We start from the raw sequence: 13,318 nt of genomic DNA, 5'->3' as shown, positions 1-13,318 counted from the left end.
GAAAACTAGTTTAAAAAGTCTAAATACATTAAAAGGCTCAGAAAATTTAGTCAACCTGAGAGCACTGTCTTAAGCATTTCTGTGACTGGTGCCTTTACCCTATACCGGAAGAAAAGGAATACACATTAAATTAACTAATGTACTGGTGACCTCCGGGGTGCTATGGCAATGAACTCCGCTGCTTATCGCCTAATTCGAAAAAAAAAACTACCATAAACAAAGAAGTGTAGGAGCTAAGATCCCACACAAATTAAGCCTTGAGTTGAACCAAGTACGTAAGTAAAAGAATCAATTTTTAAGTGCAAACGATTACCCACGTAAAGATTTGAAAGTACCGTTACCAAAAGGTTAAACTATGGACTAGGTCTGTATAAAGTTAAGAGCAAATGTGCAGCCCCATTTAAAAACAAACGCTTCGTTCTCAGCCTCTTTAGACAAACGAGTGCCTGAGATCTTTAGCAGCTTGAGTTGCAAGTTGCAACCAAAGTACCATTCTACTTTGAACACCAAATTTTATGTAGATACATTTTCTGTCGTTTAGTTTCAATAGTTCTTGATTTCATTATGCATTCATTTACCATATTTATTGTTTGAACAACGACACTTAGACATTATAGTCTAGAATAATTTACTCATTCATTTTTTTCGAACTTAGTCGTACCCAAATCAGATTCGAAAATACCTTCCCGAACGCCAAGTGGAGTGACCACGCCTGATGACCTGCTGTACGGACATCATAGTGGCGACGTGGACTGCCTGTCCAGTGACTGCCCCGTGTACTGCTGCGAATCCTACGCGGGAGATGAAGATTATGTGCCTTTCCCACTCCATGAGGATGAAAGGGAGAACGAGCCCCACATCGAGAAGAAGAGTGGAAATTCCGCAGCTCTTCGTGGTAAATAATCTTTCGGAACTGGTTTTCTTTATTCACTGGAGTACAGTCGAACACGCTCATAACGAGCCCTGATTTAACGAGAACCCGGATTCAACGAGGAAATCAGAAATACTTGGTTGGTACAATGTTAGGAGCATACCTCGCTCATAACGAACCCTAATTTAACGAGAATCCGTATTCAGCGAAGAAATCAGAAATACTTGGTTGGTACAATGTTAGGAGCATAACTCGCTCATAACGAGCTCTGATTTAACAATAACCCGGATTCAGCGAGGAAATCAGAAATATTTGTTTGGTACAATGTTAGGAGCATAACTCGCTCATAACGAGCAAACCTCGCTTGAAGCAAGATATATTTTTGTGATTCGTAAAATTTCTATTGACTTCCAGCTCAGATTACTCTTTTTTGATAAAAATTTTTTATCATTCCAAAGTTAGTGATAAATCATAAGTCCTGAGAACAAGCGATGACAGCACGTTTTTAATTTGTGGAGTAAAAAAACATTTATAAATTATATATGTGTGTATATGTGTGTTCCTCAAAAACAATGACATAAGAAAGAGGCATTCAGACAATTCAAACCAAAGTAACCTTCTCATTTGGCATTGCACATAGATGTAAAAGAAGAAAAAGAGCAACCAGATGAATTTTTATAATTCTTTTAAAAACTCGCTTTTTACGAGCACCCGGTTATAACGAGCAAATATCGCGGTCCCTTTGCATTCGTTATAAGCGAGTTCGACTGTATTATCGACTCGCAGTTAAGCCTGGAGAATATACTCCACCCTGGGTTATACAGCCAAACCGTCGGAAACTCTCTTCAACCAATAAGAAGGCTTCAATTAGCAGTTTAAGTGCCTGGTTTGACAAAGAGTCAAATAGTCTAGTACATACCGTTGTTAGCTGAAGACTTCGACCACCGCTTAGAGATACATTTTCAAACAGTTGGCTATAATTCAGGCACGTTATTTGGGTGATCAGGGGGGATCAATTACCCCCCCCCCTTCTCTTCTCTCCTATTTTCGTAATTAAAATGGTAACTTCTAACTTACATTTAATTGCGTACATAAGTAAGATAACAAATCTGCTTCCTTATGTAGTAAGTACATTAAAAGATACCACAACCAGAATGAAGTACACCCAAACCTGTTTTTATGAGATGGATAGGGACCGAATAAAAAAAATTTGTTCGAAACTTCACGAGTAGCTTTGAAAAGTTGTTTTCGCAACGCAGTTTTAAAAAAAGTCTTACATAGAAAATAACCCAAAAACTTACAAAATTGTAATATTTAAACGAAATCAAAATAAACCAAGTGAATAATTTTTGCCGAGTACTCGAACAACATTTCCCGAATAAGGAAAATTTTGGGAGGTCACATTGACTTCCCGTCGGCGTGCCTATGTCATCACTTGAAGATATTACCTCGCACTCGTTTTAAAAATAATATCGTCAATTGAATCCCAATCTGATTGAAATTTTAATGTACCGCACAAAAAAAAAAAAAATCGCACAAAAAAAATCGCATGAAAAAAGACCGCATGAAAACAGGTTTGAGTGTAATAAAAAGCGAGACACAAAAGTTTTTTTTTAAAAAATTTTAACGAATATTTTTCAATTGAAATTTATAGCATTTAAGATTGATATTAAGTTGAAAAATACTGGCATGAGTTTTTGGGAAAATGTAGAAAGTAATTCCTGTAATTTATAATATTATAATAAATTTATTGCATATTTAAAACTCTAATAGAATGATAGAATTCAACTTTTGAAAGCTTTCGATAGTCAATATTAAGAGTAATTCTTCAATATTTCATTACAGAGCTAAAAAAGCATAACCATTCAGTAATCTCACCCAACAAAAGTACTCCACAGACGTCAAAAGAGGAATTGGAGTCACTTTTTGATTCGCATAAAATGCAAAAAAGAATGATAGACGCTGCAGAGGACAATGCAGAAAATATCAATATATTCAGATCAGGTAAATATTCGAAAATACAGTCAAATTTTCCATGTCCTGATCTTCTTTTTTCTATTTGTTTCTGAATGTATTTCTGTTTAAAAATGTGTCTGTTTGTACAAAAAATAATGGATGAATTAAGAGTAAGATCGAGGCAAGAAAACAGGAAGGGCATGTAAAAACTAATTTTATAATGGTCTAAAATTTCTTTTTTAGGAAATCAAATTGGAACTGATAACATAATTTGAGTTGGATTTGCTTTTTTTTTAACTTATGAAGACATAAAGTAACCAATGAAACTCTTCAGAAAGGAAATTTAATATTGATTTTTTTTTTACTTAAAGCCACGGCTTCGGAGTCGAAGAGTCAAAGTCGTACTGATTTTGGGTTACACTCGGCTGCGGATTTTTAATTTTTTGCCTAAAGAACGAAATACGATATTAGGTAACATCAATGTGCTGAATACGAATTTTTAATCTGTTTACTTCTATCACATAAGGCTATCTGGCGAAATCATTTTGCACTGGCATAATTTGGCGAATTCCATCTCAAGCGTTTTCCTAACGCTTTTTTATTACTTCCTTTTACAAAAAAGGAAGTATTGTATTCGCGAAAAAATTTTCACTCAAAAAACGCCCTTAATTTCCATTTTGCTCACCCCCAAATGAATGTTGAGTTTTTTTTTCGATTCGACCACATGCGGAAAAGTGCCTAAGAATGTATAGACACGCGAAATATCCATTTTGACCATCTCCGAGGTAATTACAACGACTTTTCTCGTGACGTCTGTATGTATGTGCGTATGTGTGTATGTGCGAATGTGCGTATGTGCGTATGTGCGTATGTATCTCGCATAACTCAAAAATGGTATGTCCTAGAAAGTTGAAATTTGGTACATAGACTCGTAGTGGGGTCTAGTTGTGCACCTCCCCTTTTGGTTGCTTTCGGATGTTCCTAAGGGGGTCTTTTGCACCTTTTTGGGGGGAAATCATTGTTAATATCAATGCAAACTTAAGTGGTGTTATAATTTGGTAAACACTTGGTGACGTATCGCCAAGCTTTTGGTCGCCAAGTTTTTTCGCCAACTTGGCGACGATTTTTTTTTCTTCTAAGAGCGAACATCCGGATCTGATTAGCTATTTGGCCTATAAAACCCTCCTTAGGGCCCTCTAGTTTCTGGGGCCCTCGAAAATATTAGACTATGTAGAGAATTATACCAAAATATGACTTCGTTTTTTTTTACTTCCTTTTACAAAAAAGGAAGTATTGTATTCGCGACAAAATTTTTACTCAAAAATCGACCTTAATTTCCATTTTACTCACTCTTGAATGAATATTGAGATTTTAGTTAAAACGAGTTTTCTCGTGACGTCTGTATGTACGTTAGTATGTATGTGCGTATTTATGTCGCATAACTCAAGAACGGTATGTCCTAGAAAGTTGAAATTTGGTACGGAGACTCCTAGTGGAGTCTAGTTGTGCACCTCCCTTTTTGGTAGCATTCGGGTATTTCTAAAGGGATCTTTTGACCCTTTTGGGGGGGGGGGAATCATTGCTAATTTCGGTGTAAACTCATGCGGTGTTATAATTTGGTGGACATTTGGCGATATATCGCCTGTCTTCTTCGCCAAAAAACTTGGCGATTTTTTTTTAAATTTTTCTATTTGGCCACTGTTGGTGAAAGAGAGGGTAAACTATTGAATCACATTAAAATTGCCAGTAATGGGGAAATGACATTAAATTGGAGTAAAAGGAAGTCATGTGATTCACACATCAGCTCGTTTCAAACAGAAATCGACATTTAATGTGCACAGTTTGTTGAATGGGTGTTTACGATTGTTGATACAACTCACACAGTTGGAGCAAACCTAATTTAGCATCCTCGTAATGTTGTGATTGGTTTCTGAGGAGCCTTCACATTGCTGTCAGGTTAGGTTTGCTCCTACTATAAAGTGTTTTGCTTTATTTTGTCTTGTTTACTTCACTATTGGAAGAGTTTGAATTAATCATCAAATAAAAAACACCAGGTGCCCTCACTGTTACTATAAACACAATAAAAGCATTCTAAATACATTCGGTTTTTAAATCTCGACAATAAAAAACTTCACATGGTAAAGAACAGTTTTTCACTACTCTTTAGGCACACGAACATTACGCTATAAGAAAAAATAAATTTAAGCTTTTTCAAAAAAAAAAAAAAAAATGGCACCTCATAGTAACTTTCTGGTTTTTAAGTTTCATGCAGTCAATATGCTAAAAATACGCCAAAAAATTCAAACTTCAGAGACAGTAATCTCATCGCAGACTAGTGTCATGTGACAGTAAAATTCATTCTCAGATGCAATAAATGTGATGTATGTTAAACAAAAATAAAAGAATGTTTCACTGAAATTTTATTTCAGAATATAATTCAGAGCCCATTCTTCGTCTGGTGGAGTTGAATGCCACACTTTTGCCAGAGTTGTGTACCGAGGAACGTGTAGATGGCGCTGCGGCAGCATACATATCTTGTTCGATATACATCTCCCGTCATTTCCCGCATCCAAACGTTACACTTCATTTCATGTAAGTTTTTTTTTTTCGAAACTTTATTTTTTGGTAAGCAAATCTTGTCGTGCAGCTGTTCTTAACATGGGGGAGGGGGCACGCCCACCAGGTGGGCGCTGAAGAGTTTTAAGGGTGGCATGAATCTCAGAGCAGGAATTCGTAGCTTGAGGGAGAAATTCCTATCATTGAAATGCTGAGGCAAAGATCCCAAGTCACATGGTTCAACTACGACGAATGGGAGACACGTTTTACGTTAAACGAGGGAACAAAACCTGATTTCTGCCAATACTTTGCTTTAAAAATATATCACGTAACTTGAGATCCTTGCTTCAAGATTTGAGAGCTTCACCGGGACCGCCGCAAATCTTAGAGTGAAAGGGGGGAAAATCTTGCAGGTCTGAGCGGGATCGCCGCGAATCTTAGAGTGAGCCCCTTCTCTCTAACGTTCACGGCGGTCCCGGCTTCACTCTCTCCACCTTTTATTCCTTCTCAGTGACGTGAATGCATAAAACATAAACCATATTTTTCGGACGTTGGGGACTCGAACTCGCAACCTTTTCATTGTTAGCCCAACGCTCAACCAACTGAGCCAACGAGACTCAATTTTGGAATTATTGAAGCAATGCTTAATTTAGAAAAGAACACAGAACAGAAAAACAGAATAAACTTTTTTTTCGACAAAACAACCAGATTGGGGGTTGTCTCTTTATTTTTCGCCGAATGCGTTGAAAAAAAAATCTTTAAAATGATGCCTTACTTTTGATGAAGCATTTTAATTTGATAAAGCATTGAAGCAGTTATGGCACTCCCACAAAAAAGAAACACCTTTGAGAAATAATATGTATATGGTGAAATAAGAAGTTTCAGGAGATTTACAGAAATCCCTCGAAAGATATTTTTTCCCCTTCATTTTACCTATTTTATCTCTAGTGCACACTTCACATAGAAATGCCATTTAAAGCACAACAGAAAAAAAGAAAACATAACAAAAAAAAAGTTAAAGCAGTATTTTAAAAACAACAATAAAAATAAGTTAAAAACAGCGAATTTTAACAACTGTCTCGATGAAAGCACACAAGACCGTATGGCAATTGAATCACCAATGTCGTCATTCTTTGCATTCCATTTTACACTACAAATATTAGTTGCGGTTAATGAGAAAAGAGGATTTAACTTTAACCAGAACTTTCGAACTTAAACTTTTTTATGTTTCTCTTCAGGGCCGAGGACCAAGATACCATCATCGATTACTGTGGTGGAAAGCAATATTCATCCTGCAACAGACTACATAGAGAAGATAAAACTCATCTTTCGAATAAAGTCACCAAGGGTGCATTCATTCCTCAGGTAAGCAAACACTTCCACATTCCATCCGCCATTATTTGAAAGTAAAAAAACTGTTGAAGGAAGAAAGCATTGACAATACTGTTTACGGAAAAACCTGGTAACATTTATAAACGATTAATTATTGTGTACGTAGTTTGCCAAACGTTTCTTTAAACTACTAGGGGCATATTCAATGACACAATTGATCGTATTCGATAGAATCAGACACAATAAGTTGATTGTGCCCCTAAGCTTTGCACGTAATATCAAGATTAAAATGCTTAATCAAACGAACCATAAAATGAGGAACTATGTGAATTGCTCAAGTTTATTTATTTTATATGCTTAGAAAAGTGTATTTATCATAAGTACTTTAAAAAATAAATAAAAATAAATTTGCACCTGCATTTGCAAAATATATGTCGTAAACTTTCACAAGGGAGGTTAAACAACAATCAAATAGGGAAACAGAATGCTTTTTATAGATGCTTAGTCTGAAAATAAAGAAGCTATAAGTTTTGTTTATCTTAAACAGTGTAGAGGCACTTAATTTTTGGTAGACAGTTCCACAATATTTAACATTTTAAAAGGTTGGAAAATCTTAGTATTCAATATCTAGTCGATGAAACATGCTTTTTGCTTCTTTTTTTTCTTATGTTAGCTTTTTATGAGGCAGTCTAAACTAACATCCCATCAAGTTCAGCAAATGTTAGTGCCTCTGATGAACTAGTTGATCACCTTTGATTTTTTGATACTATTTTAGGAATGAAGAAAGTTAGTATACTGCCGTGGGAAGGTAAAGCGAAATACTAATTTTTCATTTTGCATTTTTGTCATTGATTGTACTTGAGTTTTGCTGTACATGCTTGCTTATTTGGTTTCCACTGAAAATTAAACGAGAAAAAAACGCCCAAGTTCCAACATTTTTCTATTGTTAGTATGGAATTCAAAACGCATTTCTTCAAAATCTCGAAACCTCATTTCTGTCGACACTGCGCTTTATCTTCCCACGGCAGGAAAAAGCATCAATTTTTAAATACTAGAAGCACCCATTCCCCTCCCTCTTTTTTTTTCTAAACGAGAGAAAAGCAGGGCAAAAAATAAATTAAAGTATTTTCAATAGACCTTCATGATTTTTTTTTCTTCTACCAATTTTAATCCAGAAAACAATTTTGATGTAGCACAAATAGAAACGAGCTGATGTGTGCATCACATGACTTCCTTTTACTCCAATTTAATGTCATTTCCCCATTACTGGCAATTTTAATGTGATTCAATAGTTTACTCTCTAAATATCACCACTGCTGGCCAAATTGAAACAGATTATTAAAAAAAAAATCGCCAAATTTGTCGCCAAGTTGGTGACAAACCTTGGCTACCAAAAGATAGGCGATATATCACAATTGTACGTCAAATTATAACACCACTTGAGTTTACATCAAAATGAACAATGATTTCCCTCCCCAAAAGGGGGGCAAAAGACCCCTTTAAAAACACCTGAATGCAACCAAAAGGGGAGGTGCACAACTACGCCCCACTAGGAGCCTACGTACCAAATTTCAACTTTCTAGGACTTACCGTTCTTGAGTTATGCGACATACACACACATACGCACATACATACCTACGTACATACAGACGTCACGAGAAAATTCGTTGTAATTGACTGGGGAATGGTCATTATGGATATTTCGCGCGTCTATACGTTCTTAGGCACTTATCCACGTGTGGTCGGGTCGAAAAAAAACTCAATATTCATTCGGGGGTGAGTAAAACGGAAATTAAGGTCGATTTTTGAGTGAAAACTTTTTCGCGAATACAATATTTCCTTTTTTGTAAAAGGAAGGGAAAAAATGGACTTATAAAAGGTTAAGTGATGCACCATTTCTTTTTACCAAAAAGAGTACTATTTTAATGATATATCTCACTGCCGTGGAGGAAAAAGATAATAAAAGAGGCTATAGAGAGAAAGTAATGATTCTCAACCCAATGTAGTACAGAGATGTATAACTAACTGGAGTACTATGTAATCAGTAAGTCATCATTGAGATTACCCGCCACGTGAATAAAAAAAATGCTGAATTAATTTCGTAGTAATAATTATTTGTAGTAATCAGAGCACTGATTTTTAAAGCGAAAAAGAAGGAGTTGAAAACAATGGTCCGCCAGCAAAAAAAAAATATTGAGGAACATTGATCTAAAACATGTGCGAGTAATTTTAATATGAAGACTGGTTGTAATCAATGTTTCAGTAATACGATTTCATGACTGCAAACTTCACCCTTATTATTATTTTTTTAATTGTAATTACATTTGTGTCAGAAATTACTAAAGCTCTTTATCGAAAAGCGAAATTTTAAGTAAAGGTGTAAGCAGATTGTCTTCATAGTTTATGTCTGGAGAGATATTATGTTAAGTACGAGGCACGTTTTTAAAGTAAGTACCGTTTTGAAATAAAAAAAGAACAAGTACAGATAGAGCAAAGAAATTTATTGGACAAAAATCTACCACACTTACGATATTTTTCGGCATTGCTCTTAGATTTTCCAAGCATTTGTCAAAGCGTGATACAGGTTTTTGCATACCCTATTCGTAGAAAATTACCGCCTGTGAAGACAACCATGAGGACTCTTACAGGGCTTTGGCTGGAAAGTTTTTGAACATCCTCCGGAACTGCCCGACCTCGCTCGCAGCAACTTTCATTTGTTTCGGCATCTAAAGTCTTTCTTTGGCGGTCGATGGCACAACATCAATGATGATCTCAGAGAACATGTTACCCCATAGTTGAATACACAGGCGGCAACTTTCTACGAATAAATATACAAAAACCTGTACCATGCTATGACAAATGCTTGGAAAATCATGGGAGCAATGTCGAAAAATAGCGTGAGGGTGGTAGATTTTTGTGCAATAAATTTCGTCGCTCTATCTGTACCTGTTCTTTTTTTATTTCAAAATGGTACTTACTTTAAAAACATGTCACTGAAATCGAAGATAAAGTACATGAAAACTCAGAAAAGGAAAATTAATTCTAATAAGCGATGATAAAGGAAGAAGGTATGCTAAATCTCATTTAATTTATTTTAAAAATCCGACAGTTTGTTAAGTCAGTATTAGTTAGTTAATTTCAGGGGACAGATAAGTGCGGAAAACCAAAATTTAACTTCTTGGGAATGCCACTTTATAATAAACAAAACGCATTCAATGATTTTTGAAAGGCTACATTCATGAAGGAAGCGTCTAGTATTGCAATCAGTTTTCCTCTTATAATGAGAACTTCTTGGGAAAATTGGACAAGGTCTCAGAATAAGGGTTTATTGAAAAATAGTCAGAGATCTGTGACTATTCTCTAATCTCTTCTGGCTTCTTTGATAATTGCGTCTAATTTGAGACTTAGTTATGGAAGACAAAGGTAACCAGAAAAAAGGTTTTTCTACAACAAAAAAAAAATATTCCATACGAATAAATACGAATTGAAAAGAATTTTTCTTGGCTCATACTCAGTGAGATTTTTTTCCCCTGCAGAATCATTCTTGGCAACTCCCCATCGGGTCATTCTTCAGAAGCAGGTATCGATTCAGGATGATACCACGCAGATTCACAACGAATCAACAGGTAAGTTAATTCCTTCTTTAGGTAGGCGAGCACCCTCAATATGTTTTTCTTCAATGTTCATTTCCCCATTCTAAAACTTTACACAATCATTAAACATCACGTAAATAACACTTTTAACTGCTTATTTGTTGAAAAAAAAAGTTCTCTAGGGTTTTTTTTTAAATAAAAATCATTTCCCCATTCTAAAACTTTACACGGTCATTAAACATGACATAAATAACACTTTTAACTGCTTATTTGTTGAAAAAAAAAGTTCTATAGGGTTTTTTTTAATAAAAAAGCCATATTTTTAGCAAAAGATTACCATTTCCTTAACACTTGCAGTGCATTCACTTTTTCATAATTTAAAAAGTTTTTTGTGCCTATCACTTCGTTAGATACCAGAGAGTGATATAACTCTCCCAATTTGGAAATAATTAACTGAAAACAGGTGTTTGGGGGTAAATGTTTTAAAAGTTCCCCCGAAAACGTGCTTTTTGCCTCCTAAGTTTAATTGATCATTATTTCAAAACAACATATTGCATGTACATTAACTTTCCGAGGTTTATATCACAGTAATATGTTCAATTATCATTTTTGCTACGTTTCCTATCTTTAGAGTTTATACTTTTTTTGATAGAGTTGTTGGCGTAAATAAAAACTTTGAAAACGTGGTTATGAGATATAATCAAGAAAGAAAAAATAAACTTCAGAAAAAGCAGTGCATTTAAATTTAGTACATTTCTTTTAGTTTTCGGAATAATTCATCGATTTAAAAAGCAATTACGGATTAAGAAAGAACACTGGGGCTCTTTAAATTTCTCAAATCGCAAAATCCATCTTTCTCGAAAATTAGGGTGTTCGCCAACGGCCTACCTTAAATCTCTAATGCATTTTTTTATGTTTAGTTGGCACAACCAAATTTAATGAAGCTTTTATAATTTTGTCATACTTTATACAGCTTGGATCATACTTTACTATGAAGTACGGTAGAAAAAAAGGTTAAAACTAAAAGTACTACTAGCAATTTATAGTTTTCCTTCACAAAATCTCGATAAATAAAGACTTTTTTTAAATTATTATATTGGTTTCATTGCGGTTTGAAATACATTACATAATTGGAAAATGACATTTGATATTTTGTTCTTAACAAACATGAAAGCTACATAAAAACCTACCATCAGTTATATGTAACTGAAGTGATAAAATTGTAATGTTAGTTGTCTACTTTTGTTACATAAAGTTTTGTTATTTATGGTATAGTACGTTGTTATAATTGTTTTGTTCTGATAATCTGCTCAGGTCTGAAGAGATCTGCGCAACAGAAATGTTACTTTTGATTGCAAAGGGGCCCCCAAAAAGTGCTTGACCTACCCCCCGCCCTATTTTAATCGAGCCCTGCTACTAAGTATTTCATTCCTCCATGAATTTTTCCCTCGTGTCGATCAACAATGGAAACTAATATATATTTCATTCCAATAAAGGTTTGTTCACTTAATTCTAATGAAACTAATGAATTTCTCTTTCTATTACAGATTTGTTCACTGAATGCCAATCACCGTCCATTCACAGAATATGTTTTAACATTCCAAAGAAGATGCGACAAATGAAAAGCCAATATCCTGCCTAAGAAACTGCCTTTTGTATTTATAAATTTCCACTGTGTTCCTGGAAGAAGAAGAAAACTCAAAGGACTCGGTTTTGTGTAGCTTTGGTGCACAACTAGAAGAGAAGTTTTTCAAATGAGACGCAAGTTACTGTAAAAATTTTGAATAAGTTTTACAGTGAGTGTGAGAGTTATTTTGAAACTTAATTGTGTCTCTAAAAACTTCATTAATTACTTGCTTTTAATGAAGATGAGCATCGTATTGCTCATAGTATGCAGTTGTTCAGAAATCAAAAAGTGCAGAATGCCGCCCTACTGGTATGATACAATGAAGTTGTAATAATGCTGTTTAAAACTGTCCCTTTTGTCCTGTTTGCTCGAAACAGTAAATTGTATCGGTTCTATAGCTCAGTTCCGCTTATAGATAGCATTCGTTTTTTAATAGCTCAAAAATTAAAAAAACTATTTTTATAGTCTGTACTGGATCATAAATGAATTTTTATTAATATCCCGCAATCGGAAATAAGTGAAACCCGAGTAAGTTGACCACTTACGGTGCACTACTTTAGTGATCAACTTAAACAGGTGGTCAACTTACAGAGGTTGATTTATATGATTAGGGCTAATTCCGTGCCTGAAAAAAGCGGTCAACTTACAAGGGTGGTCAACTTCATAGGTTTTATTGTATTATCAATCATGGAAAGATTTTTGTTGCATCAAAAACTTGCTGATGAAAAATAATAAACGTTATTACTTGCACTTAAAGTTCAATAATCTATTGTACTGATGTGATTTCTTTTAAGATATGTTACAATTGCAATCTATGAACGTATCTCGTTTCTTATACATTTGTAAATACGACGGAGAAAGAAAAGGGATTTTTTTTTTCAAGATACAATTAGTTATGCTTTAGAGTAGTAGCTCAATTTTGCTCTTGACGCGTTGTTGTATTTCCTATTTAAAACTGCTTTTTGTTGCCTTCGATTTTTCTCTTCTCTCTCATGTATGTAATTATTTTCGTCTGAAACTGATTTTAAATAAAATAAATTGAAATTTGAGTAGTTTTGGTTTTGAATAAGTAACATGTTTTGAAGCTCACAAAACTTCCATCAAATGTGCATTATACTCAAAAAGGGTGTTGTATTACATCAAGAACAAATTTTATTCCTATGCTAGGAGGCCCATCCCCTGCTCGCTTCGCTTCACCTCCCCCCCTTCCCATTCTTTTTTTATCTCTACTCTTACCCCAGGAACTGCTCTTTTTTTTAATAATCAAGAAGCCGCTAATTACTTATTATGTTAATATTTTTACGAAGAGGATAATTAATTTCATTTTTAAAAAATCAATAAATATGTCTACAAATCATTCAGAGAAGAAAATTCAAACCAGCA

At 34.6% G+C, this 13,318-nt stretch overlaps 1 protein-coding gene across 1 annotated transcript in view; it reads left to right on the top strand.

Annotated features, from left to right (window-relative positions):
* Positions 1-12,940, top strand: part of LOC129220552 (myelin regulatory factor-like) — a 73,084-nt gene extending 60,144 nt beyond the window's left edge. Inside the window, exons 19-24 of the mRNA XM_054854983.1 lie at positions 656-895; positions 2,717-2,875; positions 5,257-5,419; positions 6,622-6,748; positions 10,252-10,341; positions 11,856-12,940. Coding sequence (XP_054710958.1) covers positions 656-895; positions 2,717-2,875; positions 5,257-5,419; positions 6,622-6,748; positions 10,252-10,341; positions 11,856-11,930 — 854 coding nt within the window. The 3' untranslated portion in view covers positions 11,931-12,940. The remainder of the gene's footprint in view (positions 1-655; positions 896-2,716; positions 2,876-5,256; positions 5,420-6,621; positions 6,749-10,251; positions 10,342-11,855) is intronic.
* The last annotated feature ends 378 nt before the right edge of the window (positions 12,941-13,318 follow it).

This window comes from Uloborus diversus, chromosome 4, assembly GCF_026930045.1.
Source record: "Uloborus diversus isolate 005 chromosome 4, Udiv.v.3.1, whole genome shotgun sequence".
In the NCBI taxonomy this organism is placed as follows: domain Eukaryota; kingdom Metazoa; phylum Arthropoda; class Arachnida; order Araneae; family Uloboridae; genus Uloborus; species Uloborus diversus.
The sequence above is the reverse complement of the archived record's forward strand: the minus strand, read 5'-3'. Positions and strand labels throughout refer to the sequence as shown.